General features: G+C 58.8%; 1 protein-coding gene across 3 annotated transcripts; it reads right to left on the bottom strand.

Annotated features, from left to right (window-relative positions):
• Positions 1-405: 405 nt before the first annotated feature.
• On the bottom strand, positions 406-17,606 carry MAN2A2 (mannosidase alpha class 2A member 2). Of its 3 annotated transcripts, none has more exons than XM_076004731.1 (24): positions 17,409-17,606; positions 16,779-17,147; positions 15,976-16,125; positions 15,187-15,444; positions 14,972-15,116; positions 14,680-14,851; positions 14,155-14,282; positions 13,818-13,991; positions 13,204-13,390; positions 10,632-10,809; positions 10,158-10,360; positions 9,855-10,037; positions 9,623-9,737; positions 9,335-9,402; positions 9,000-9,165; positions 7,881-8,117; positions 7,555-7,677; positions 7,192-7,306; positions 6,777-6,910; positions 6,423-6,564; positions 4,371-4,504; positions 3,198-3,392; positions 2,994-3,104; positions 406-2,422 (listed from the first exon to the last, which is right to left on the bottom strand). In XM_076004731.1, the coding sequence occupies exons 3-24, from the start codon at positions 16,105-16,107 to the stop codon at positions 2,270-2,272; spliced, it is 3,453 nt and encodes a 1,150-aa protein (XP_075860846.1). In that variant the 5' UTR covers positions 16,108-16,125; positions 16,779-17,147; positions 17,409-17,606; the 3' UTR covers positions 406-2,269. The 3 variants fall into 3 exon arrangements, with proteins under 3 accessions (XP_075860846.1, XP_075860848.1, XP_075860847.1); XM_076004733.1 differs by having other exon boundaries at positions 15,187-15,423; XM_076004732.1 differs by having other exon boundaries at positions 16,956-17,147.
• Positions 17,607-26,366: the final 8,760 nt, after the last annotated feature.

Below are 26,366 nucleotides of genomic sequence, written 5' to 3'. Positions count from 1 at the left end.
CAAATCCAATGTCATGAAGCTTTCTCTTTTTTTTGAGACAGGATCTTGCTCTGTCACCCAGGCTGGAGTACAGTGGCATGATCATAGGTCACTGCAGCCTCACACTCCCAGGCTCAAGTGATCTTCCTGCATCAGCCTCTCAAGTAGCTAGGGGTACGGGCACACACCATCACACCTGGCTAATCTTTAAAAATATTTTTTAGAAACAGGGTCTTGCTATGTTGCCCAGGCTGGTCTCAAACTCCTGGCCTTAAGCAGTCCCCACCTCAGCCTCCCAAAGTGTCAGTATTATAGGCGTGAGCCACCACACCTGGCCTCAACACTTTGGTGGTAAAATGTTTATCTTTTCCCTTATCATCCTTTAGCTTTCAATGTTGTTTAGAAAAGACCTTCCCACACCGGTGGTATAAATATATATTTTCTTGAGTAATTTTGTAGTTTTATTTTTTTGTTTTTTCCCTCCGGAACTAATTTTTTCAGAAACTGTGAGGTAGAGCTTTAACTTACTTTAATAGATAGCTAGTTGTCTCAAAGTACTATTAACTAAATAATCCTTCTTTCCCCCCATTTAAAATAGTCCTCCTGCCATATCCTAATCGCCTGTGTCCCTGGGTCTGTTTCTGGACTCTCCGTCTGTCCCAGCGTCTGTCTGACCCGCTTCCCGTCACACCGAGCAGAGTTCACGGCAGGGCGAGAGTCCTTCGGGAAAGGCAGCCGGCAGCTCGAGCGCCTCTTCCCCACCGCAGCGCCACCCAACTCACCATTCAGGACCGTCCGAGTAGCCTCACACATTTACTCTCCCAAGTGAACGTCAGGACCTGGCAAATTCCAAAAAGTATCCAATCTCGCTGGAATTACAGCGAATTTATCGGCTGATGTGGGGAGAACCGAGATCCTCACACAGACGTGATGTGTAGTATCCCTGGGTGAGCTTCCAGAACACTCTCAATAGGTCTTCGCTTGATTCAGAGTTTCAAGGTAGGCGCTGTTATTGTCTACAAACGGCGACAACGCTATTTCTTCCTGGTCTCCCTCATCTGGCCTCATCGAGGGGCTGGCAAGGCCAGGACGTTGCCGAGTGACAGCTGCCCTTGGCTGCTCTCTGACTTTGCTGGGAACTGACTCTTCAGAATGCCAGCACCTTCATTTCTGAGAGAGACCTTCATCTAGATTAGGATGTCTCTCTCTAGTCTTAACTTACTAAGAGTTTTAACAAGGGATGGATTTTAAATTTCGCCGAGTAGCTTTACCGCGTCTTGCAGAGACTATCGCGAATGTGTCTCTGTTAATCGAGGCTGCGCTGCGGGCTCTCGGGCAGCCGTGCCGCCTCCTGACGTGGTCTCACGTCCCTGTGCCCTGGCCCCGAATCGAGGGTTTCTGCGGAAGGACGGACCTTCGAAGGCCCGACGGCCAGGCGTGGTGGTGCCGAAAGCCTTCTCGAGCTGCCCGAGCACATGGGGCTCGGAGGATTCACTTTCTCTCCGGGTGGAGGAAGTAGGGCCACGCCCCGTGGCGGGCAGGAGCTCTTGGGAAGGGTGGTGGACAGAGTACAGGGGCGGGGCGGGGTCAGGTAGGGCGAAGGACCCCACGCCCCCGCCACCCTCCCACAAGGCAACACATAGGCCACGCACCCAGCTTGGCCTATAGGGGTTTTGATACCTGAAGTGTCCTATGACCTCTGGCCGTGACAGTCTCTAGTGAGTCCTCCCTGCCACCCTGCAGCCCCGAGCCGGGGCATGTGGGCCAGGTGGAGCCATCACAGAGAGCAGCAAGGCCTTCAGACTATGCGGAGAAGCACGGATTCCTTCAACTCCTCCACCCACCGCTTACTCTGGGTCCCCGCCCCTCTCTCCCCAGAGTCGCTCTCCTCCTGGTCACACCACACACGCGGTCTCCACAGAACACAGGATTCCCCCAGAGCCAGCCCCTGCCACACTGGCGTGCGCTGGCGGTTACGTGCCCAGCCCCCCTCACCTCCTCTGTGTGCCTCGGCGTCTCCCGCGTGCCCTTGGGAAAAGGACGGGCGCTTGGGCCTGTGCCCCGCTGGTGGCCACTCACCACCGGCCGCTGGGTCTGGCGCCGGCTGCTCTGCCCAGGGGCCTTCCCTCCCCGACCTCGCTGGCTGCCCCGTCTGCCGGCCGCTGGGCTTGCGGGCGGCCCCGAACACAGCAGCGGCAATAAACAGAGGACGAGGGCGCGCCCAGTCTGTCCCAGTTCTGGGAGGCGGATCGGGACGGTGAGAGGCGGTCTCGTCAGGCCACGAGAAGCCCTAGCCCAGGCGGAGGCGGAAGGCGGCGATCTCCATGGGCCCCACGTAGACGTCGGTGCTGTTGGAGGGCGAGGCCAGCGGGTACAGCAACGTCAGCGAGGTGGGCTGCAGGAACGCCACGTCCAGGCCGTGGAAAAGGCTCCCCAGGGCCACCTGTGGACAGGAGAGAGGGTGTGGGCTGTACCAGGCGCCGAGACACAAAGTGGCACAGCTCTACGTCACTTGTCACCTCTCTGAGGACCCGGCAGAAGCTGCGGCCCTCTCAGAAGCAACTCGCGCCTCTCCCCACTGCACCTGCGTCCAGTCTCGGGGACGGCCGAGCTCCGCTCGACCCCCAAGCCCGTCCAGGGACCCCAGAGTAGGAACCGTGTCCATGAGCTGTGAGCTCTTTGCGAACTGGGACCACGTCTTGGTTCCCCTGGGGACCACGGGAGCCCCGTAGAGGGTCCGGCACGCGGCGGCCTGCGTCAGTGCCGCTGGAACGAGTACTGGCTTTTTCTTTCTGCTCCTCCCAATTCGCTTGATTCGGGTCCCCACTCAGGACGAAAGTTCTCGAGCTGTGCCACGCCTTGTGTGGACCTGCCCCCGCCGGGGCTCAGCATCTTTGAAAACGCGCGTCAACAGCCTCCTCCCTTTCTCTCCGGAACGCCAGGGAGGGACGCTCGCTTCTCCCTCCTGCCGCCCAGGCTCAGGCCGGGCTGGCCGGGCTCCCGCTCCTGCTCACCTTGCCTTGGCTTGTGGTGCAGTTGAAGCCCAAGTTCTTGGCCTCGAGGCCACAGTCGAAACCCTTGCGGTGCAGGAGGAGTGCGGTCTCCGCCGAGGGCAGGGTGTCATCCTGGATGACAGACATCAGGACGCGGTCAGCGGAGGGGTGGAGCCCCTCAGAGCGGCGCTGGGACAGGGCGGGGCCGGGCGGGCGGGCACTCACCTCCGCCTGGAGTGAGCGCAGGTTGAGCAGGTGGAAGTCGCAGGGCAGCGAGGAAGCCAGAGGGTGGAAGGAGCGCAGGCCGGGGCCTGGGGGCGGCTGCCTGGCTACGGGCAGGGCCAGCGCCGGGCTGTTCAGGTGCACGGAGGTCAGGTGGCTGAGGAGGGACGGATAGCTGACGGAGCGGCCGTCTTGCACCTGCAAGAGTGGCCCGAGGTGTCGGTGAGGGAGCGGGGCCAGCCTGAGGAAGGTGTGGGGGTGAGGCGGGACAGAAGCACGTTCAGGCCGGTTCCTTTGGAGAGAGTTTTCCTGGGAGTCTGGACACAGGGGGTGCCTGGCTCCAGGCACTGGTCCCCCGACCCTTCCCACCTTGCCCAACTCAGAAAGGGGCGATTTCACTAGGCCATTTCTTCCCTATTTTCTGTTTTTCTGCTTGCAGGACACTGTCACGGGCAACACACTCCCAGCAGCCACGCCCCTCGCCACACCGAGGCGGGTCACCGTGCAGGGAGGGCGGCACCGTGGGGCACCGGCTCTGATGGAGAAAGCGCCCCGAGCCATCCTGTGGGTTCAAGCTTGACACCACAGCCCCAGAGCCAGCCTGGCTCTCAGGCCCAGTGGTGCTGCGGCTCTGCCGGCCGAGTGTGATCCGCACGTCCCTCTAGGCCTCCAGCCGAGCTGATGCTCAGCACGGATCTGAGGAACGAGTGACTGAGCCACAGACCCAGGGCACTGGGCAGCAGTCTCTGTCATCTCGGACTCCGGCGGCGGGGACAGCTAGCTCATGCCAGTCGCCAGTCCTGCCGCTGACCCTCGCCTCTGAGTCACTGCTCTTGCCGCTGGGGAAGATCAAGCTCCTAACGTGTGGCTGCCAGTTTGGAGAAAAAGCCACGAGACGGGCGGCGCTGGACTGGAGGGTCAGCAAACGCCTGGGCCAGAGGCAGGCAGGGGAGGGTGGCCCAGAAGAAGGTGGGGGATGAACGGGAGGGGACAGGGTGCTGCTGCGGGACGGAGGTGCCAGGCTGTAGAACATGGGTTGGCAAACACCACACTGTCCCCCTGCTCTCTCCATCCTTGCTCACCTCCAGCCACGCTCAAGTCCTAGGCTGCAACCCCCAGGGCCACCCCCAGGGACTGGTGTGACCTGGCTCCCTGGGTGCCAGGCCCAGGTCCTACCTCGCTGCCCACGGCTCGCCGTTCCAGCAGCAGGCGGAACCGGTTGCAGGTCCTCTTGTTGTCCTTGAGCCCCTGGCCTAGGCCCCGGTTGTCATCCTGCATCAGTCGCCGGTCCAGGATCACCTCCAGCTGGCCTGCGGGAGCGCACTGTGAGCCCGGCCTGCCACCCCAGCCCCAGGCAGGCCCCGACCTTGGCAAGGAGAAGCCCCACCAGGCCCTAGGGGACAAGCACAGTGAGACGGGCAAGGAGCTGAGTCAGGGGGGAGGGAAAGACGTCACGGGATCCCGGAGCTGCGGGAAGGGCGGCCCGCGCCCTTGTTTTACAGATGAGGACACGGAAGCCCCGAGGGGCATGCTGACCCCACAGTTCACCACCCCAAGCTCTGGTGCTCGGGAGTGGGGACTGGGCCCAGGCACCCAGGCAGGAAACTATACTGACACTGGCTACATGAAAGTAAATGAACGAGCAAACAAAACGCCGAAATAAGCAGCCATAGAGTGTTGCTGCGGACTCCCTCATCGGGCAGGTTTTCACCAGTTGGGCAGATTTTGAACTCCTGACCTTGAGCAATCCACCCGCCTCAGCCTCCCAAAGTGCTAGGATTACAGGCGAGAGCCACCGCGCCCGGCCAAGGGCAGATTTTATCACGACGCAAACACATGCTCTCCCGCCCGTTCTCCCGAGGCAGCCAGAGCACCCGGCAGGCCGGACTGCAGCTCCGCTGCCCCGTCTCCGGAGCAGGGCTGCGGCTAGGACAGCCGCATGGCAAGGCAGGCAGACACCGGGTAGGTGGCACCTGGGCAGAGGACCGCCTCTGCTTTCTCGCTGAGAGTGGGGGGGGGGGGACGGGGCCGGCTGCACAGCTGGCAGATGTTGGGGGGAGGATTTTCCCAGCACCTTTTCTGCAGGCTCTTGGGGGCCACACCCCGTCTCCCACACGTTATAGGCCAGATGCCCTCCCCTCCCCTCCCCTTCTCCAGCCCTCACTCTGACTTCCCCAGTGGCTGTCTTTTACCCTGAGCAATCACAGGAAGATGTCCCAAACCCTAACACGGGTCCCTGGCACAGGGGTCAAGGGGTGGACAGGCTGCTCCTGGCAGGGCCACACCCCACCCTGGCTCTGCAGCGAGTCTGGCCCCCACACCAGCCACCAGGCCACACGCACGGCCTTGACCAGGCTCTGTCCCAGGGACAGAGGATCTCAAGCCTCAGAGGCTGCCAAGTCCAAACTGCTCATTTTGCCCTGAAGGCTGTGGGACCCGCCTGGAGCGGCCCAGGCAGCCAGTTCCGACCCCAGGCCGGTGCTCCTTATGCTCTTGTTTTGTCACCCTCTCGTTTAATGACCATTACTAGGAAAACCATGTGAATTTTTCTCCATTCCTAAACATTTCATTATAACATTGAGCACACTTTCAAACCGTCCCTACTGTCATCCCTGGCCAGGCGAGGGTTGCACGCCTTAGCTGAGAATCACCATTCGGCACCTGATAATTTTTTTTTTTTGTGACAGAGTCTTGCTTTGTTGCCCAGGCTAGAGTGAGTGTCGTGGCGTCAGCCTAGCTCACAGCAACCTCAAACTCCTGGGCTCAGGCGATCCTCCTGCCTCAGCCTCCCGAGTAGCTGGGAATATAGGCATGCGCCACCATGCCCGGCTGATTTTGTCTATATTTATTAGTTTGCCAATTAATTTCTTTCTATTTATAGTAGAGACGGGGTCTCGCTCTTGCTCAGGCTGGTTTTGAACTCCTGACCTCGAGCGATCCTCCCACCTCGGCCTCCCAGAGTGCTAGGATTACAGGCGTGAGCCACCGCGCCTGGCTACCTGATGCTTCTTGAGAGGATCCGACAAGACACTCACTACCCTCTGCCTCCACTGGGGCCAGGACGGCAGCGACTGCCGCCTCCCACTGTGCCCTGGGGTGACCATGGGGCCCGGGAATGGCCTGCCCCTTCTGCCAGCGTGGCGGCGACGCAGGCAGGACAGGGGCGAGGCGGAGGGGGTGGTTTGTCCTCCTGCCCCACACCCGCGGCGGCGCTGCTCTCCCACTCACCGTCTCCGAGGCTGGACACGCCCAGGGCCTGCGCAGCGTGCAGCGTGAGCCGCCACCGCGCGTCCTGGACGTAGGCCATGACCGGCATGGGGTAGAAGTTGGCTTGCAGCGGCAGCTTCTTCAGGTACCGCCGGGGCTGCACCTGCGGGGCAAGGCCAGCAGGTCAAGGGCACGTGGGCGCCACTTGGGCCCCGAGGGGTCCCCAGTCTGAAGGAGTCCCCGATCGCTCTCGCCTCGATTCCTTTTTCCCATCAGGGCGGACCACCCCCAGCGCCCGCAGCGGAGGCAAACCAGGCGAACGACACAGCCCAAGTTCTGCTCTGCGGGGTCTCCCTGGCCCCAGCCCAGGGTCACCTGAAAGCCATTGAGGTCTGTGAAGAAGGTGCCCTGGCTGTCGATGTCTGTGTGGATGCGCAGGGCCAGCTCCTTGTTGACGTAGTCCCGGATGTCCACCAGGGACGACATGTCCAGAGACAGCCCCTCCACCCCTGGGCACAGGGACAACGTGAGGTGTGAGAACAAGCCACAGCCCGAGGGACGGGGCCGGGAGGACTCGAGCCGGGCTGGGGCGAGGCTTCGCCCACCCTCCTGGGGCATTCCCAGGGCAGTTTTGCACGGCCCTTCCTCCAGGAGAATTAAGCCTCCCTGTCGGAAAGGACACACATGCTGGGAACAGATGCGCACACGGACAAGGGGCAGAGGAGGAAGGTATCACAGCCTGTGGAGCCCACACCTCCTTTCGGAATCCCTCCTCGTCCGCAGGGCTCACCTGGCAGGTTGTAAAGCCGGACCACCTGGTGAACGTGCTCGTAGTACGCAACCACCTCCGAGAAGAAAGGGCCTTCGGTGACACGCAGCACGGGGGGCTCCTTGGGGACGTAGGGCTGGGGGAAGGGCAGGTGGCTGCTGAACCCACGGCAAGAGAGCCACGCAGGGCGGGGCCGGCCCAGGCTTGGGCAAGAGGAGTCCTCATTCCCAGCGAGCTCTGGCCCCACCCTGGGCTGAGAGGGGGCCCAGCCCCCCGCCCCCCAGAGGCCACCGAGGCGGGACAAAGGCCTGTGCTCCCTCCCCCGCCTTCTCCGTGCTGAGACCCCCAGGGCCTGCCGGGTCTTCTGAGGTGCCTCTAGGGTACCTTGGCCTCGCCGTCGGGCAGGAAGAGGTAGGCTCCGCTCTTGTCTTTGGACGTGCGGGTGCCGTAGACGAGGAACGCCATGTCCACCCGCTGCTCCTGCTCCTCGTCCACCCTTCGGATGCTCTGCCAAGAAACACAGCCCTGACCCCTGGCCCCACAGCGGCGTGTCAGGCCTGCCTCCTGGGAGGGCGCGGCGGACTTCCCCAAGGAGCCGCGCCGGCTTCCCCGCGCCGCCGGCTCGGAGCCCCGACGGCCCACGGCCGGTCAGTCAGGGGCAGCGCTGCCCCGCCCCACCGACGCCCGCTGCTCCGGCCCCTGGCCTTTACCTTGAGGAGCCCAGTGCGGCCTGAGAACCAGACCTGCATGTATCGGTTGCTGAGCGCGAAGTCGCTGGTGCCCGAGTCGAGGACGCGCAGCGGGAAGGCCTCGTGCCTGCTGACGGGCAGCTGCCGGCCGTGCAGGTAGACGCGCACGGAGGAGGGCAGCGTGCGGTGCCCGTCCAGGCCCAGGTGCAGCTGCAGCACACCCAGGCCCAGGGCCGGCAGGCGGATGGGCACAGACACCTGCGGGCACAGGGGTGGGGGGTGAGGAGGCAGGTGCCACGCCTGGGCTTCACTCCTGGACGCGGGCCTGGGATTCTGGGGCCCAGGCACTTGCTTGCTGACGCGGGACCTCTGTCCCCTCCTGACGGTGGGGGTGGGATTACTTGCCCCTTCGTCCTCATCAGACTAAATTTATGACTCTCGAAGGATATTCGAAAAACTATGGCCGGGCGCTGTGGCTCACGCCTGTAATCCTCGCACTGTGGGAGGCCGAGGCGGGAGGATCGCTTGAGCTCAGGAGTCTGAGACCAGCCTGAGCAAGAGCGAGACCTCGTCTTTACAAAAAATAGAAAAATTAGCCGGGCATGGTGGTGTGCACCTGTAGTCCGAGCTACTCGGGAGGCTGAGGCAGGAGGATCACTTGAGCCCAGGAGTTTGAGGCCGCAGTGAGCTATGACGATGCCACTGCACTCCACCCAGGGTGACAGAGTGAGACTCTGACTCAAAAAAAAAATAAAAGAAAAGGAAATGGAACCTTACTCTGCCCCCGACCCCCGCCTTTTATAAAAAAAAAAAAGAAAAGAAAAACTATGAAGTGGCACCACACATTAAGCTTTCAATGAGTGTTGAATGACAGACAGGGCATTATAACTGCTACTTTTGCTACTGTCGTTACCAGACCAACCTTCTCCTTGCTCTCAGGGACACCCTCCAATCCCAGGAGTGACCTTCCTCTGGGCAATCTCTCCCCAGGACGCCCGCCCTCACCTGGGGAGTGAGCAGGGCCACCGGCAGGAGGGCGGGAAGCTGGGCTTGGTGGGCACAGTGGAGTCCCGGGCGGGCGGGGCCAAAGACGGGCACAGAGGGCCGGGGCCCAGGCCCACCTGCCGAGCTCCGCCTCACCTGGTAGACGCCGGGGACCACCTCGGTGGCAGAGCTCCAGCGCGCACTGATCTGCACGGCCAGGGGCTGGCCGTCCTCCGAAAGGACGCGCACGTGGGGCGAGTTGACCAGCAGGGACACCACGCTGAGCCGCTCCTGTTCCAGCGGGTTGAACAGCACCACAAACCTGTGCGCAGAGGGCAGGCTGACCCAGGAGGCCGCGGCTCCCGGGCGGGGGAAGCAGGTACGGTGGCCAGGGCACGGGTCCTGCCGTGTCCCCGACACTGGGGGCCGGAGGGGCGGAGAGCCGGCGGGCGGCTTTGCCTCTCTGCGCCCGGCCTGGCCCGCCGGCTCACCTGGGTGAGGAGTCCAGCTGGATCACCGTGCGCTCCGGCAGGGCGTCGTGACTTGAGCGGGTGTCATCCTGGGACCCAGCGGGCCGGAAGGGAAGAGTCACCATGGGGCTCGGCCTTCTCGCCCCCACCCCACCCCCCGGCCTGTGCTGGACGTGGCCACCAGCTGCCCTGAGCACAGGACTCGCCCCGGGGGCGGGGGTGGGGAAGAGGAGCGGCACCCTCCTTCTGCAGCTCTTGGGCTGGGACCTGACATGCCAGGGGGCCCCTAGGCAGGTGCGGGGGCCTCACCATTTGGAGGAAGGGCACCTCGGGGTCAAAGTGGTAGGCCTCCTTGTCCCCCAGCACCAGATAGTGAGCCGCGTTGACGATGACCTGCTTCAGGCTGACAAGCGAGCGCAGGAGCCTGAGTGGGGGGGGGGGACGGGAGAAAGTGAGCGGGGGCCGCGCAGGCCTGCCCACCCGCCATGTCCTTCCTCTGGGCGGCGGGGGCTGTGGAGCTGACGGGGAGAGGAGGCCCCACCTGACCCCGTAGTCCATCACCACGGTCTCCTTGGCGGTGCCGGTGATGGCGTCGTGGTGCTGGAAGAGCCCCAGGGTGCGCCGAGCTTCCGTCAGGAGGGTGAAGTCGGACAGCGGGTACTGCCCCGCCAGCCCGGCGCGGCGGGCGTGCGCCACGGCCAGGCTGTACAGGATCTCTGCCCCCCTGCCCGGAGAGCGCGGTGAGCTCCCACCCCGCCGCTCCCCCCGGCCCGCCCATCTGGCCGCCCTGCCATCTCCCCCCCCCCACCCCAAAGGCCGACTCTGACTCAAAGGCCCATCTCACCGCAGGTGGGCCTCCAGGACCCGGTCCAAGCTCTTGTAGAAAGGCCGGGAAGTGTAGTAGCCTGTCCAGTAGTGATCCTCCCGGTCCGCGTAGGAGAAGAAATCCCCACTCAGCACAGGAAAGCCTGGAGGCCGGGCCCCTGGCTCCACCCCGGTCCTCTTGTACAGAGCGTCAAAATAGTCAGAGAGGGTGCCAAACTGGGCCTGTGGGAACCCCAACGACCCCCTGCCATCAGTTCCAGAACTTCCCGGGGATTCTGGCCACCGGTGCTGCAGCTGGGGCGAGGGTGGGCACTGCACACCCCACCCTTCCAGACCTAGCAGAGAAGCGGGGGGGGGGGGGACCCGGGAGTGAATTCCGACCCGACAGGGGCCCTGCGCAAGAGCTGGAGGGACCCTCCGCTTTGGAGCTGGGCACGGGAGCAATGGGCCGGGCCGCAGCCCCGCGGAGGCCCCGGGCAGGAGCCGCCCCCACCTGCACGTGGAGGTCAGGCCTGCTGTTGAAGAAGTCAAAGAGCCGCTGGTAGTTGAAGAACTGGGCATCCCACTCCTGGGGCTTGTCGTACCGGAAGTCATCGCCGAGCGGCACCAGGAGGACGTTGCTTCGGAACAGCCGGGACTTCTTCCGGTACTGGTCCAGGAGCAGGGCCGCCCTGGGGCAGGAGAAGACACGGCCACCCTGAAGTCCCCGCCATAACAGGTCACCAAGCAGAGACACTCCAAGAGCCAATTGAAACCGCCGTATGGGGGAGTCGTTCAGCCTGCAGGGGGGCCCTCCCGAGATAGGAAACCCGGCCCCGGGGAGCCCAGTGTCCTCCGGACAGTTCCGACAACCAGAGTTCTTTCTTGTGCTAGGCTGTGACCGACAGCTTCCAACCCCTGACCCCCGCTTGTGCCCTCTGACACCACATGGAACCAACCAGTCCTCTTCCCCGTAGTCATCCTCAGACACGTTGGGGACGCGCTGTCGTCCTCCTGAGCTTTCTGCTCCTCTGTCTAGTCCCTACATGACAATTTAGAATCCGCTGGCCGGTGGCTCTGCGGCCACTGTCCCTGAGTCAGGGACTAGCGCTGGACACGGGGGTCCAGAACAGGCCAACCCCCAAAGGGAAGACAGAATCGCACCCCCTGGGGGGAGGCCGGCACCGCCATGGGAGCAGCGTGCGTGTGCCCAGGCACTGCGGCAGCCCCGCTGTCACCCCGAGGTGTACCTGCCAGTCGCCCTGTTCTCTGCGCATGTGGCTCAGCAAGGTGCCTTCTATTGCCCTGAACTTTCATGCTCGGTTTTCTGAAGCTAAGGGAAGAACCTTGCGTTTATATCTAATAAATCTCACGTGGTTAGATTTGATCCACATCCCAACCTGTCTGGGATCGTGGTTCTGATACTCCAGCGTCATTCTGCCCACCAGTGACTGGCGCTGCACACACAGCACAGAACAGCCTGGACTCCAGAGCCACGTGACCCCAGCACCAGCTCTGCACGTACTAGCTGGGTGGCCTTGGGCAAGTAACTTAACCTCTCTGAGCTCAGTTTCCGGTAAAATGAGGATGGCATCAGCATGTACCCACAGAATGTTACGAGAATTAAAATGAAATGGGCTGGGTGCGGTGGCTCACGCCTGTAATCCTAGCCCTCTGGGAGGCTGAGGTGGGCGGATTGCTCCAGGTCAGGAGTTCAAAACCAGCCTGAGCAAGAGCGAGATCCCATCTCTACTATAAATACAAAGAAATCAATTGGCCAACTAATATACATAGAAAAAAACTAGCCGGGCATGGTGGCCCATGCCTGTAATCCCAGCTACTCGGGAGGCTGAGGCAGGAGGATTGCTTGAGCCCAGGAGTTTGAGGTTGCTGTGAGCTAGGCTGACGCCACGGCACTCACTCTAGCCTGGGCAACAAAGAGAGACTCTGTCACAAAAAACAAACAAACAAACAAAAATAAACAAGTATTTATCAAGCACTTAGATCAGTGCCTGGCACATAATGGAAACTATATATAAACAGAAATTATTTTCTTTTTCATTCGAATTATTGGCAAAGTCAACAGAAAAATAGAGGCCCGTAGCACATAATTAGAAGCCCCTTCCTGTCTTTAGACCAGCCTATTAACCGGCCCAGTCACTAATCTTCTTAACGGCGCTGGCCTAGCTTACACTTTTCTACTGTGTTCTCAGGAGAGGACTCTGTCCCTAATTCAATGCCACTTTCCCCAATTCGCCAGTCTCCTAAGACTTTCGAAGGAGAAAATTAACTTCTCTCTCCCGGCCTGTTCTCTGTAAGGCTGGGCTAGCCTCCCTCATCACAGCGGCTGCTCTCAGAACAATGAGGCCCAAATAGCCTAGATTCTTGCCTGGAATCAGCATTTAGATTTCTGGAAACAAAAGACCACTTTCTTTCCCTTTTGGTCACATGTTTCACCTCTTGGACATCATGGAAATCAGAGCATGGCAACACGAAAACCAGTTCTACTTGTTCTAGCCGAGGCTCTGGCTCAACTGCCGTTTACTCTTAGCCAGCACTTTCCCCGGGGGGCAGATTTCAGCAAGAGTGACATCTTTAGGGGCCCCTCAAAAGGAACAGTCCGTTTTCCCAGAGGCTGGAGGCCGTCTGCTGGGGCCACAGGCGGATCTGAACGGGGTTCCAGGCCCACTGCACGCTGAGGGTCCCGGCCAACTCACAGCCAAGTCAGAACACCTGGGCTAAGTGAAGGCACATTTAATCTCACATTTGCAAGGAACTAGTCCTAATTTGAGAATCATTCACTTCTGAGTTATGCAACTGGCCCGGGCAATCTGTCAGGCCATCGGAAGACATACTCATTTCGAAAAACAAAGGCATTCTGGGAAAGGTGGCTGCCGAGAGCCACTCTGGGTCTTCAAGGAGACTTAGTAAGGAGCCACCGCCGCAGCTGCTACAGGCCTGAACTCACCACCCGAGCCCGCCCTGCATTTCCTAAACGTGGCCTGCACCACGCAACCCCCGAGTGGCAGGTCCCCTGTGGAGCAAGACCGAGACACCGCGTCCAGCCCGGGGCTGGCGGCAGATACCTCTCTGCCACGTTGGCCTCTGTGATGGCCCGGGGGGGCACCTTCCAAGGGCAGTTGATGCGCCCACCGGGCAGGCGTTTGAAATCAAACTGGCAGCAGATCTTGGGATCGGGACCGCAGGTGTGAGGGACGTCGTAGCTGTAGAAGGGCATCATGTGGCAGAAGATGTCTGTGCTGGAGTCCGGGTCTGCAGAAGACGCACCGCACGTCAGCCTCCAGCAGCTCCGCAGCCCCTGGAGCTGGGCGCGGGGACGTCAGGACCTGCTTGGGCCAAGGCAGCCCTGGCGGGCGGCGAGGCTGTGGCCGGACTCAAGGCTGGAGAGGACGTGCAGGCCGGGGGCAGAACACGGGGGGACCCTGGAGCCCACAGCTCCTCCAGGGGGTGCACACAGGCCAGGCTGAGGCCCCCGGCACAGACGGCAGCCCCTCCAATGCCAGAGGTCCGTGTGATCCTCCCCTACCCCGAGGCCAGAAGTGGCGAGACCACCTGTGGCAGCCCGTGCCAGCGCCTGTGGGCCTGCTCTGAAGGGCAGTGGGGGTCCTGTTTCTGATATCCCTGCTCTTCCCCGGGGAAGACCACGCTGCGGTAACCCCGCCACCCTACCTGGCCTTACCCCATGTCTGCCTCCACATGAACTCCAGGCTGTGGGTGGCAGCAAAGTGCTTCTTGATGGCATAGTGCACCCTCTGGATCAGCATGCTGGTCAGGTTGGCACGGCGGAGCAGGTAAGGCATGGTGGAGCTGTGTCCAAAGGGGTCCACTGCCCAGCCAGAGCGTGGGGCTGCACCTGGGCAGGGCACGGGAGCCAGAGAGGCCCTGAACGCTTCACAGGCCGTGGACAGATGCTGTCGCACCTGCCGCACTGGTCGAATCGGTCTGGAATGCAACCACTCCCTGCCAGTGCCCATGCTGTACGGTGTCCCGCCATGACACTCTGGGCCCGGACTTACCAAGGTTTCTCTCCAACCACTGGTGTCCTTCGATGAGCTGGTCAATCAGCGCGAAGTAGTGGGAGTTGGCCTCGTCCGGCATCACCCAGCCTCCTGTGGCAATCTCCAGCTGCCCGTTTCCCACCAGCCTGCGGTTAAGGACGCACACTCATTGTGGGGCGGGGACCCTTTGCCCAGTCCTGACCACCAGAAGATGTCAGGGCCTCTCGGAGCCAGTCCACCCGAACCCAAGACCAAGAGAACACACGTGGCCCTCCTCTCCCGGCCCTACTGTCTCCAGCCCTCCACCCGTGCCTCCAAGGGGAAGCCCCGCGCTTCCTCTTTGCTTATGCTCAGACAACTGTGATTTCTCTAACGCCGGCGACCTTCAAATCAGCTCTCGCCTTCTCCCCCTCGGCCGTCACTCCTCATCTCTGCCGTGGTTCCCTGTGCCCCCTCCTGCCACCCTGGCACCCACCCAACACCTGCCCGCACAGCCTCAGGCTCAGACGGCAGCCCTCCCGTGCCTCCCCGACTGGCACTGGCCTTCGGACTGCCGCTCTCTTTTGGGCGTTGATGTTGTCCCACCACTTGGCGAAGAAGGAGACTTCCGCCCAGAGGAAGCGCCGCCTCGGGTCCTCCTGCAGCTTGGACACCATGCTGTTGAGGATGTGCTGGGTCTGCTCCGTGTAGTACTTATCGAAGGTCTTGATCCAGCCTGGGGAGCCAACGCAGGGTCCCCTGAGGACACCCCCGTCTTCTCCAACTGTCCCCCCTTACGCCGACCATCAGAAAGCCCACTCACACCCGAGCTCCCAAGGGCCGGCAGGACCCTCACCTGGGTCATTGTGAGAGTGGGGTACCACGAACACCTGCAGGTCTTCGGCGTCCCAGTCGTGCGGGCCGTAGGAGATGTCAAAGCCCTGCCTCCACACGCCGCCGTCCACGTTGTCAAATGGCAGCTCCTCTGACACGGCGAGCATCTGCCAGGCAGGAAGGCAGCTCAGCGCCCCACCCACAGCCACGCGGGCCCCTGCCAGCTCTGGCTCTTACCTGCAGCTCTGGCTTCTGGCCCCGGCCCCCCAAAGCAAACTGGCAGTCCTGAGGGGAGATGGAGAGGAAGCTGGGCCGGGGCTCTGGTGGCACGACCCAGGAGCCGTTGACTGTGTAGTAGGGCAGCAGGGCGGGCGGGCCCTCCGCGTTGGCTGTCAGCTCCAGCACGGAGTCTTTGATGTGGCTGATAATCTCATGGTTCTCCTCCAACAGCTGCTCCAGCTGCTCGATGCGGTTCTGCAGCACAGAAATTTGGCTCTGCCGAAAGACCAGAAAGCTGTCACCCACAGCTCCTAATGCCACAGGGACGGGTCCCTGCTTGGGGTCCACCACCTGAGACTTGACTGTGATCCTTCCCTCCTCAGTCGAAGCCAGACCGTGAGTCTACAGGCTCGGACGGTGCTGGCCAGATAAGGGGAGGTGTGCACGTCACCACTGAGGACGGGAACCCGCTCTCTAGCTCGTGGATGGCAAAGCTTCCATGTCACATACCTACTCTCAACAACCTGGGTCGCCTGCCTGGAGCGCCGGGCTGAGGATTGCATCAGGGCTTAATGGGAAAGAATGCTGCAATCAATTAGCAATGTCTGCCAAGAACTCAGGAGGACAGAGCGGCGATACACACTGCCATTTTTTTTTCTTTCTTCTTGCCGTCACTGTTTTTAGCTTTGGGTTTCTGAAAAACCTGCCGACTGGGAAGGGTCGTTCCTGTCCTGCGAGGACAGGACTCTCCAGCAGGGTTATAACCTGAGCCCGGATGCGGGAAACCAGCAGCCGGGCGTGACTCACCCGGGGGAAGTTCCCACCGTTCTGGTGTCGGGTGGGATCGTGCTGCACTCGGTCCAGCATAAGGTAGAGGGAGAAGACGGCCACGCAGAAGATGGCAGCCCCACACACCGTCACCTGCTTCTTCAGCTTCATGCTGGCCTCCACACACACCTGGCAGGAAGGACAGCGTCTGCAGTGTCAGCGAGCGCGGTCCCTCTGGTGGTCTTCCCGCCACAGGCCCCGGTGCCTTCCCCGGGGCTGCTCCTGAGGAAGACCTATTTGCCTGACTCCAGTAAAAAGCAAACTTCCAAGCCTCAGATCCCAGCACTAGCTGTGGCTCCTGACCCAACCTTGATCTTATTATCCTGGCCAAGACTCACGTCTAGGGCTGGTCCCTGCCTGGTCCTGGTGGCAGCTCTGCCCCTAGGGTACAGATGATACTCCCCCTAGCTGATGCTATCCCCACCACAAAAAAGTGGGGGTCGGGATAACAGAGCCCCAGCTCTGACTCCAGACTTCGCCAACACAACCTGCTGACCTGAGCTCCCGGCCTACAGGCGGTGCCTGTTCAGGCTCCTTGGCTGTGTGTCTGCTTTCAGATGAATCAAAGGCCGCTATTTTGTTTGATTTAAAGGTGCAGGCAGGGCCCAAAGAGACTGACAAGAAAGCCTTTCTCCCTGCCCTGTTGGGTCAGACTGGTGCTCACATAAAACAGCCTGGCACAGATCCTCTCTCAGTAAGAGATACAGAATGAATTTCTTTTTTATAAAAAGAAGAAGAGAGTTACTATGTTTCTAACATAAAGCGAGTCCTACATTCTCTACCTGTTAGTACAGTGATTCCTGCAGCGGGAAACTTCCAGCTGTGGTTCGTAGGGCATCGAGGGACCCCTGGAAAGCCTGCGGTGACACTGAGGGTCCCCTGGGCAGGGAGACGCCCGGGCGGGCACAGCTGCTCGGTCGTGGGGCGACTTCAGAAGACCGGCGCCCGGGGCCGCTCACCTGCCGGCAGGGGCCAGCGCTGATGCGCCCGTGGGCGGGACCGCGCTCCAGAGTCTGCTCCGCGGGCCCTGGGGCCCAGGAGCTTTGTCGCCTCTCCGCTGTGCCCTACTTAGCGCGATCTGATTCCGCTCAGGAGCCTCCGGGCAATATTTTTAGCCCTTGGAGATTGGGTCCAGGCCAAAGTGGGTAGAGCTGGGGAGAGAGAGTTGGACCTCACAGGAGGGCAGGCACCTGCGCCGGCTCTTCGGCCGCCTCTCCGCCGGCCCAACCCCCACCCCGGTCCCCCGACCCTCCCCGACTCTGCGGCCCCGGGGACCCTAACTACGGCGGCCGGTCCCAGCCTCCGGGCCCTCCAGCGCCTCCCGGACCCGCAGCGCCGCTCGCGCTCCTGCCGTCCAAGCCCGACCCGGGCCGGGCAGCCGGAGCCCTCCCCGCGCCCGCCAGGCCCGTTACCGTCCGCCGCCGGCCTCAGCGCCGCTCCGGGCCCACCGGCCGAGCTGCCGCCTCGCATGCCCGGGGGCGACGGCCCGCGCGCAGGCCGCGACGCAGGCGAAGGCGGGCGCCCGCCCACCCGTCGCCCCCGGCTCCGCGCCGCAGCCGCGCTCCCGCCCGGCCAGAACCGCCCGCGCGCTCCGCCGCGCCCGCCCCGCGCGCTCCGCCGCCCCTCCCGGCCGCCCGGCAGAGCAGCGTGCGGGGCGGGGACAGCCGTGCCGCGCCCCCGCGTCGCCCGGCCCCGCCGGCCCGCCCGGCCCCGCCGCCGCCTGCGTGCGCCCCGCGGAGATGGCGGGAGCTGGGCCGCCGCGGCCCGCCCGGCCGGGCCTCCCCGCGCCCGCGCCGGCCCGCTGCCCGCAGACCCGGTGCCGGATGCCGGACGACGCGGGGCCGCAGCGCGCAGCCGCGGGCCGGGCCCTGGCGCGCTGCGGGGCCTCCGGGAGGGACACGCAACTTGATTTCTTCCGAGTCCGCTAGAGTAAGCTCGCCACCAGACAGAGGCGGTAGGTTCCCCGCCTCTGCACCAGCCGGACAGCGGGGTGCGCTTCCCGCAGCCTCGCCCGGCCAGGCCCCCCCATCCCCCCACCCCGCCGGCCGCAGCTGTGTGCACTGACGCGTCTCCGCCAAGGGTGCCCTGGCTCTGCTCTGTTTCCGACCACACGGGGAACAGGACATACACCTTTCTTGGTGGTTCTCCTTTTACTGGGCATCTAGGTTGTTTATCATCTTGCAGCATAATAAACGATACTGCAATGAACATCTCCATGAACTCCCCGTTTGTCTTCTTTTGCAATTTTTATCTTATATCATCTGTGCACCCCCAAAATTCATATGTTGAACTCCTGACCCGTCAAGTGATACGAGGTGGTGTGCCTTTGGGAAGTGATTGGATTAGGAGGGCAGAGCCCTCACGAATGGGATTAGCGCCCTCAAAAAATAACCAGTCAGCCCCTTCCACCGAGTGGGAACTCGGCTGGAAGGTGCCATCTGTGAACCCCAAAGTGGTCCCTCGGGGGACACCGAGTCTGCGCGTGCCGGGATCTTGGACTTCCCAGCCTCCAGAGCTGTGAGAAATAAATTTCTGTTCTTGATACACTACCCACTCTGTGGCACTTTGTTATAACTGCCCAAACAGATAAAGACATTAATTTGGGATGAATTTGCAGCAGTGAGGTTCCCTGGGCAAAAGAGAAGGACCCATACGGCTGATGACACTTGGCATTCTATTGCTCCCCCCAAACTTGCACCAGTTTACACCATCAATAACAAACCACTGAATATTGCTTAAACAATTTTTCTGTTTATTAGCCAGATTCAAAATGCCATCCCATTATTTAACCCCCATTTGTTTTATTGCCAGCAGTAATAGCTTTCCAGCTTTGTGTACTGGCCAATCCCTGCCATGAAGGCGTTGGATCTAGACTGAGTTCAGCATCCTCTGCATCTTTTCATGTATTGCCTGTGTTCTGGGAGATTTACATTCCAATCCTTCTATTGAAAGTCTGTTAATAATTTTGGATATGATCTTAATTTCCAAGAACTTTTGTTTGTTCTCTGATGGTTCTTTTTTATTCTTTTTTCTTTTTCTTTTTTTTTTTTTTTTTTTTTTGGACGAGGTTCTGGGGCCCCAAGAGCGGGGCCCCGGAAGTCGCCCTGATGGTTCTTTTTTAAAACTGGAGGTATAACATACAGTATGTGGCACAAATCTTAAGTGTACAGCTTGATGAGTTTTGACAAATGTATACACAAATATAATCATCACCGAGATCAAAACATAGGACATCCCCATCTACCCAAAATTTCCTCTCGGCAGGGCGCGGTGGCTCACGCCTGTAATCCTAGCACTCTGGGAGGCTGAGGTGGGCGGATCCTTTGAGCTCAGGAGTTTGAGACCAGCCTGAGCAAGAGCGAGACCCCATCTCTACTAAAAACAGAAAGAAATTAATTGGCCAACTAAAAATATTTAAAAACTTAGCTGGGCATGGTGGAGTATGCCTATAGTCCCAGCTACTCGGGAGGCTGAGGCAGGAGGATTGCTTGAGCCCAGGAATTTGAGGTTGCTGTGAGCTAGGCTGATGCCACCGTACTCTAGCCTGGACAACAGAGTGAGACTCTGTCTCAAAAAAAAAAAAAAGTTTCCTTTCTGTCAAGTGGCCAAGCAGTTGCTAAGCACAGGGCCACAAGGATTGCTACTGTAGCCACTAGGTGGGCCTGCCACACTTCTATGGATTCAGCCAATCAGGACACAGCAAGCTGAAATGGATTGCATAGCTTATTACTTACACAGCAAAAGCAAGACCAGCATGGTGTTAGCTTCTTGCACCCCAGTTCCACAGGATGACACTGAATTGGAGGGACCAGGTGACAGGAGACATGGTAGTAGGCCACTCTGCAGCTAAGGGGCCAACTCTAAATTATGGCCAAGCAGTTTTATGGCCTGCAGCTGACTCTAAGGGGGGCAGGGGCCAGGTGGAAAGCCCTGCACTCAGCTGAAAGTGGGGAGAGGGCTGGGAAATGGCCCTGTGGCAATGTCCCACGAGGTAGAGGCTCCTCTGTAGGCGGCCGGTCTCCCCTTGCTCCAGGAGGAATCGCAGTGCATTCTGCCAAGACTAGGGTCAGACTACAGTCCGGTCTTGCCTGTGTGGTCTGCAGGGAGCTGTGCAAGGCCGTCACGGTGCTGTGTCATAGCTGTCCCCTACAACTCCACCCCCTCCTGCCACCAAACCTTTCATATGTGCAGCTAAGACCAATTTTCAGGATCCTAGGCCACCTTATCAGATAGCCCAATTAATTGTACTAACGGGAGCTTGGATCAAATCCTTTCTATCTGCCTTAAAGAACATTACATGACAGTGACCACAACCATGGCTCCAGCAGGATGTGCAGGCCCGCTTGGAAGACAGGCCACAGCCAGGCTCCCTGTGGGAACCCAGCCAGCTGTGTCCCAAATGCCACTGGGAATTGACCTTAGCCCCACCCTGCTTCCTCTCCAAATGAAGAGAGAGACCGCTCCATCTTTCCTGATTCATTGATTCAAGTGCAGCGGGAGGTGTTGGCAATCACACATACACTTCCTTGACTGGCCAACATGAAGCCCAGGGCAGTACGACTGTCTATCCCCACTCACGCTGCAGCGTCTATACTGGTTTGTGTTTGGTGGGGCAGTGAGAGAAGCACCAGGTTAGAATCTCCAATCCCCAGCTCGTCTACACCACTGTAGTTTCCAGTAGCCTAACTTCCTGGAGGTGGGCATGGGAGGGAAAAGGGAAGAGAGGGAAGGATTAAACAAGTGGTTCGGGTCTCTTGCCGTCCGTGGGGCCTCTTCTCCCCATCCCGACCTTCTAGTTAAACATTCTATGCAAACGAGAACTCCCCTTCCTGGGAACTGCCACATTCAGAATTCACACTAAGTGTGTGTTCCTTCAGAAGCTGACCGTTGGCTGTCCACTCACCTTCTATAGTTTATAGTTGCAGGAGTCTGTTCCATCTTTTGTTGACACCACCACCTGTTGGTGATATGGAGCATTGCAGTGACAGCCCCAGCTAGTTCCCCACTGCTGGGGACTCTTGGTTACAAAGGCATCATCCTTGTCCCGATTGGATGTGGATTTGGAGACCCCAAATACACAACATAGTCCACTTAGGAGTCCTTGAATAGCATGGCCCACACACTGTGCAGATGGGAATCGCTGTGCCATACACGGAAAAAGCTGTCAATTGCTGTCAACATTCAGTGGTGTCCTCAAGAAGAAAATAGGAGGCCCATATAGTCTATTCATCAGGACCAGCCAGGTTAGGTGCCCTGGAGTCAGACTTTGTGCTCGGAGCTCCCTTTGCTACTCAACTGAGCAGCTACTCAACTGTGCAACTCCTGGCACATTAGGCAGGCTTCTTTGGGCTCACGTGCTTGGATCACTAGACCTTGTTTCGCACCTAGCCCTGGAGGAAGTGCTGTGTGCTGCGTGATGGCGTATCCAGGTGGCAGTGATTTTCACCTGGGCAGTGTGGTTCTGACCAGGTTGCTGGTTTCACTGATGGTCATGGTCAAAGAGTCCTCTTCCGTGGGCATCCCCATTGGAATGTGTCCCACTCCATCTATCGCCATAATGCAGTAGGTGTTGGGGTTGATTATCCAGTTGTCCTGCTGCTGGGCCCGGGACTGCCAGCCCATGGCTACTGCCCGTGAGTCGGAGGAAATGCAGCAACGTGCATTGGGAGAGGTGTTTTCCAGGCCACGCACCACAGCCCGCAATCCTGCCCAGGGGCTGGGGTTCCCTATTCTGTGCATCATTTTAAACCATCTTCTTGGCTGGGTGTGGTGGCTCATGCCTGTAATCCTAGCACTCTGGGAGGCCGAGGCAGGTGGATCGTTCAATTTCAGGAGTTCAAAACCATCCTGACCAAGAGCAAGACCCCATCTCTGCTATAAATAGAAAGACATTAATTGGCCAACTAATATATACAGAAAAAATTAGCTGGGCATGGTGGCGCATGCTTGTAGTCCCAGCTACTCGGGAGGCTGAGGCAGTAGGATTGCTTGAGCCCAGGACTTTGAGGTTGCTGTGAGCTAGGCTGACGCCACGGCACTCACTCTAGCCTGGGCAACAAAGTGAGACTCTGTCTCAAAAAAAACAAAAAAACCATCTTCTTGTGGCTGGGCAGCCACAGCACTCAGTGTACCCTGCTGGCCATCAAATCAGCAGATCCATCCTTGAACCAGGTCCAGATCCTCAGGGACCTCAGTGTGCTGAGAACCCCGAGAACCCCAAGGTGCTGGCATAGACTCTGCCTCTGGGTTAGCCACACCTGGTGCCTGGCCACCTCTCCCTGCAGGCAAGAGATTCCACTGGTGCCTGGCTTACTCCTTTCTTGGAGTAATTTCTCTCTAACGACGATGCTTGTTGGGCAGTGCCCACTTCACTGGCGTGTTCACTCCAGCCCAATCCCCAGATGAGGATGTCAGGGTATAAACACACCCTCGTGTCTCCATGACCAGCACCCAGCAACAAGTCATTAACTGCCACTCAAACAAGGTCTATGGCATGAAGTTGTCAGGCAAGTCCTGTCTGTTTTCAAACCAGGGGGTCCCCTTTGCTCAGGGCAACATCCTTCCTGCCCAGGTTCCAGTCTGTGCCACCGTCAGTCCCCAAGACTTTCCATTCAAAAGGCTCAATGGGACTAACAGGCTGAGTGAGAGGGCAGTTTCTATGATCTGCTGTTGTTCGGGGCCCCACTCACATGTGGCTGCCTTTCCAGTGCCCTTATTCAGTGGGCCGGGGAGAAAATTCTGGTGCAGTGTTAATACGAGCTGTCTCCAATGCTCAAACGTGCCCGTCAGCTGTCTTGCCTCCTGTTGGTTTGCCGGCGCTTTGACAGGCTCAGGAACTGTCCTCTGGGCATCAGCCCACACAGTTCCTAAGCCCTTTGCTTAGGTGGCCTTGCATCATGTCAGGGTGAATTTGGGTAGGTTTTGAGCTATCCTAGCTAGGACAGTCTGCACTACTTAGCTTTTCTAATTGGACGTTATCAATATAATAATACCAAGACACTTGTGATGGCATTGCAGGATTCTCTGTCTTGGCAAAGCACAGGGCAGTGTGGGTGGCCCTGTGACAGCCCTGTAACCCAAGCCAATAAAGGCCAACATATTTTCACCCTCTGGATGTAGCAGAATGGTAACAAAGGCATCAGCAAAACCCACCACCGCACACCAGCTGCCTGAGGGTGTCTGTGCGGTGAGCTCCAGGATTTGTGACAATCCATGAAGTGCCACAGGCCATTAGCCTTGTGTTACTGGCCACCCCGGGCTGTCATAGGAGATAGCGTTTCTTTCAGCACCGTCTCCACTGGCTCCTTGACCAAGATAGCGGTTCCCTCTCCCAGCCCCTGTCCCGTATTGCTTCACAGTAACCACTTAGCTAGGTCTGGAGAGGTGACCATTTGTCCCTTTCCTAATTGTCACTATCCTGATTCAGACATTTCCCCGTTGGGAACATCCCATGCAGTGGAGAGGAGCATTACACATGCTTAAAACGCCTCCTCCCACAATGCATTCAGCAGTCTTAGTTACAACCACTTGGGTGTGTATTGGCTCAAACGGGCCCACCCAGAAACTGTATCCATCCATCGTCCAATTTCAGAGTTATTTGCAAATCTAGGAAGAGTGAGCTTTCAGCCATGCCGTGGGCACGTGTCCGTGTGACAGCGGCCTTTGCCTCGGACAGCCGAGGGCCGGCAGCCGTGGCTGCTGCCGGTTCCCCAGCACATCTTGGCCACTGCAGGGGCCTCTGGTCTTCCCTGCAGATGGAGGGAACTAAGCCTCCACTCCAGTCCTGTCTCCCTGTGAAGGGCTGAGGGACAGGGCTCAAAGTGCTGGGTCAGACACTGGCACCGGCAGCGTGAACCTCAGCTGGGAAGTCGAGGCTCTCTTGGTGTCCCTCCTGACTGCCCAGAGGAAAGGCCAAAGCTGGCCCCGTTATCACCCAAATATTTAAGTCCCATAACCTTCCCAGAGTCCTGTAACAAGAGAGAATTTTCCTTCATGGGCGGACCATCACTGTCACTTTGGGGACTTACTGGCATAGCGGCCAGGTCCACACGGCCTGTCGGCTGGTTTCTCCGGTCCGTGCTGGCCCGTAGGGAGTGTGCCGTCTGGGCCTTGCCCAGCCTCCGTTCTGGGAAACCTATTGCCCAGCCGCCGAGGCGCCTCCCAGAAACGGTCCCCAGGGCGGCGGAGAAGAGCCACTTTCCCTCCCCAGCCTGCTACGCTGACCAAAGCTGCAGCCTGACTTTGGGTGACCAATTCATCCTCTGGGGGCTCGTGAGCTCCGTTCTGAATCCAGGCTGAGGTCGCAGCAGACTGAAAGCAAGTGATAGGGTCTCCCGGCGCTGTGCAAAGTGCTCACCAGGTGACAGGAATTCATCTCAGGCAGGCCACTGCTTCCTTACAGCTGTGAAGCCCATCGCAACAAGTCCTGATTTACCTTTGTTTTCACAGGCACATGATAATGTCTATGTTTATGAGTACATGTGATAATTTTTTTTTTTTTTTTGAGACAAGAGTCTCACTCTGTTGCCCGGGCTAGGGTGCCGTGGCGTCAGCCTAGCTCACAGCAACCTCCAACTCTTGGGCTCGAGCAATCCTTCTGCCTCAGCCTCTTGAGTAGCTGGGACTACAGGCATGCGCCACCATGCCTGGCTAATTTTTTCTATGTATTTTTAGTTGACCAATTAATTTCTTTCTATTTTTTTGGTAGAGACGGGGGTCTCACTCTCGCTCAGGCTGGTTTCGAACTCCTGACCTTGAGCAATCCTCCCGCCTCGGCCTCCCAGAGTGCTGGGATTACAGGCGTGAGCCACCGCTCCCAGCCCTACATGTGATATTTTGATACATCCGCACAATGCGTGATGCTTGAACCGCTCTGGTTTATCTTTGTTCTTTCCTCCTCTACATCCATGTCCTTGGTCAGCGTGGGTGTAGCCAAGGCAGCTGGGGCGTGCGGTCAGTCACTAAACAACCGAGGGGTCTCCACTCCTTCTCGCCAGCAGAACGTGCACAGCACGCCCAGCCGCCGGTTAGATGAGCTGTGCTTCCGTGGTGTCGCTGGACTTTGGCCCAAATCTCTCTCTCGCTTCCCTCCTTTCTTGCTTGCAAAGAAGCAAGAGTGGATCTCACAAAATTTCTAAGTGAGTCATTGCGGTTGGTCACCAGATAGTGTTCTATTTGCAGTCACAATAGGTGAGCAATAGCCACAGAAGCTTTCTTTAGTCCTACAAGACCCTCCTTCTTTCATTTCTAACTCTAAACACTCACAGAGCTCGTTGGGGATCAGGGACCGTGGCCTAAGCCCACTCGTCTCTGCTGTCAGCAAATACATCAGCACTAAGTGGACACTCAGGAGATGCTAGGGCCACACCTGCCTGCCAGAGTGCTAGCCCATCCTCGGCCAGGCAGCCCACAGGGTCCTGTCTCTTCTCTAAAAAGGGATTGTGACCTAATCAGCCCCACATGGACAAATTGGTCAACTGGCTAAGCTGTCCCTAAGCACAGCTTGGTGGCTAACAGAGCCACAGGACCCCTACTGCAGCCACTATGCAGGCCCGCCACACTTTCATTGACTCAGGTGGTAAGGGGACGGCAAGCCCAGATGGATCCACGCAGCTTGACTTACAGAGAGCAAAAGCAAGAAGGACCAGCATGGTCTGCTGGTTGGATGAGCCATGCTTCTGTGGTGTCACTAGCAGCTTCTTGCACCCCAGTTCGGCAGGATGACACTGAACTGGAGGGACCAGGTGACAGGAGGCATGGTAGCAGGTCACTCTGCAGCGAAGGAGCCAACTCTAAATTATAGCCAAGTAGTTTTATGGCCTGCAGCTGACTCTAAGGAGGGACTTCCACTGCTTTAACTATAGCTTGGTTTTGCCTGTTCTTGAACTTCATAAAAATGGAATCCTAAGTAAGCACTCTTTCACCTCTGACTTTGTTGCATACCAATTCTTTGAGGCCGGGCACGGTGGCTCACGCCTGTAATACTAGCATTCTGGGAGGCTGAGGCGGGCGGATTGCTCAAGGTCAGGATTTCGAAACCAGCCTGAGCAAGAGTGAGACCCCATCTCTACTAAAAATAGAAAGAAATTAATTGGCCAGCTAAAACTATATATACAAAAAAAAATTATCTGGGCATGGTGGTTCATGCCTGCAGTCCCAGCTACTCAGGAGGCTGAGGCAGGAGGATTGCTTGAGCCCAGGAGTTTGAGGTTGCTGTGAACTAGGCTGACGCCATGGCACTCACTCTAGCATGGGCAACAAAGTGAGACTCTGTCTCAAAAAATAAATAAATAAAAATAAATAAATAAATAAAAACAAAAAAACCAATTCTTTGAGATTCCTCAATATTGGTGCATGTATCAACGGCTTGT

The sequence above is a fragment of the Microcebus murinus genome, chromosome 7 (assembly GCF_040939455.1).
Source record: "Microcebus murinus isolate Inina chromosome 7, M.murinus_Inina_mat1.0, whole genome shotgun sequence".
Lineage (NCBI taxonomy): Eukaryota > Metazoa > Chordata > Mammalia > Primates > Cheirogaleidae > Microcebus > Microcebus murinus.
The sequence above is the reverse complement of the archived record's forward strand: the minus strand, read 5'-3'. Positions and strand labels throughout refer to the sequence as shown.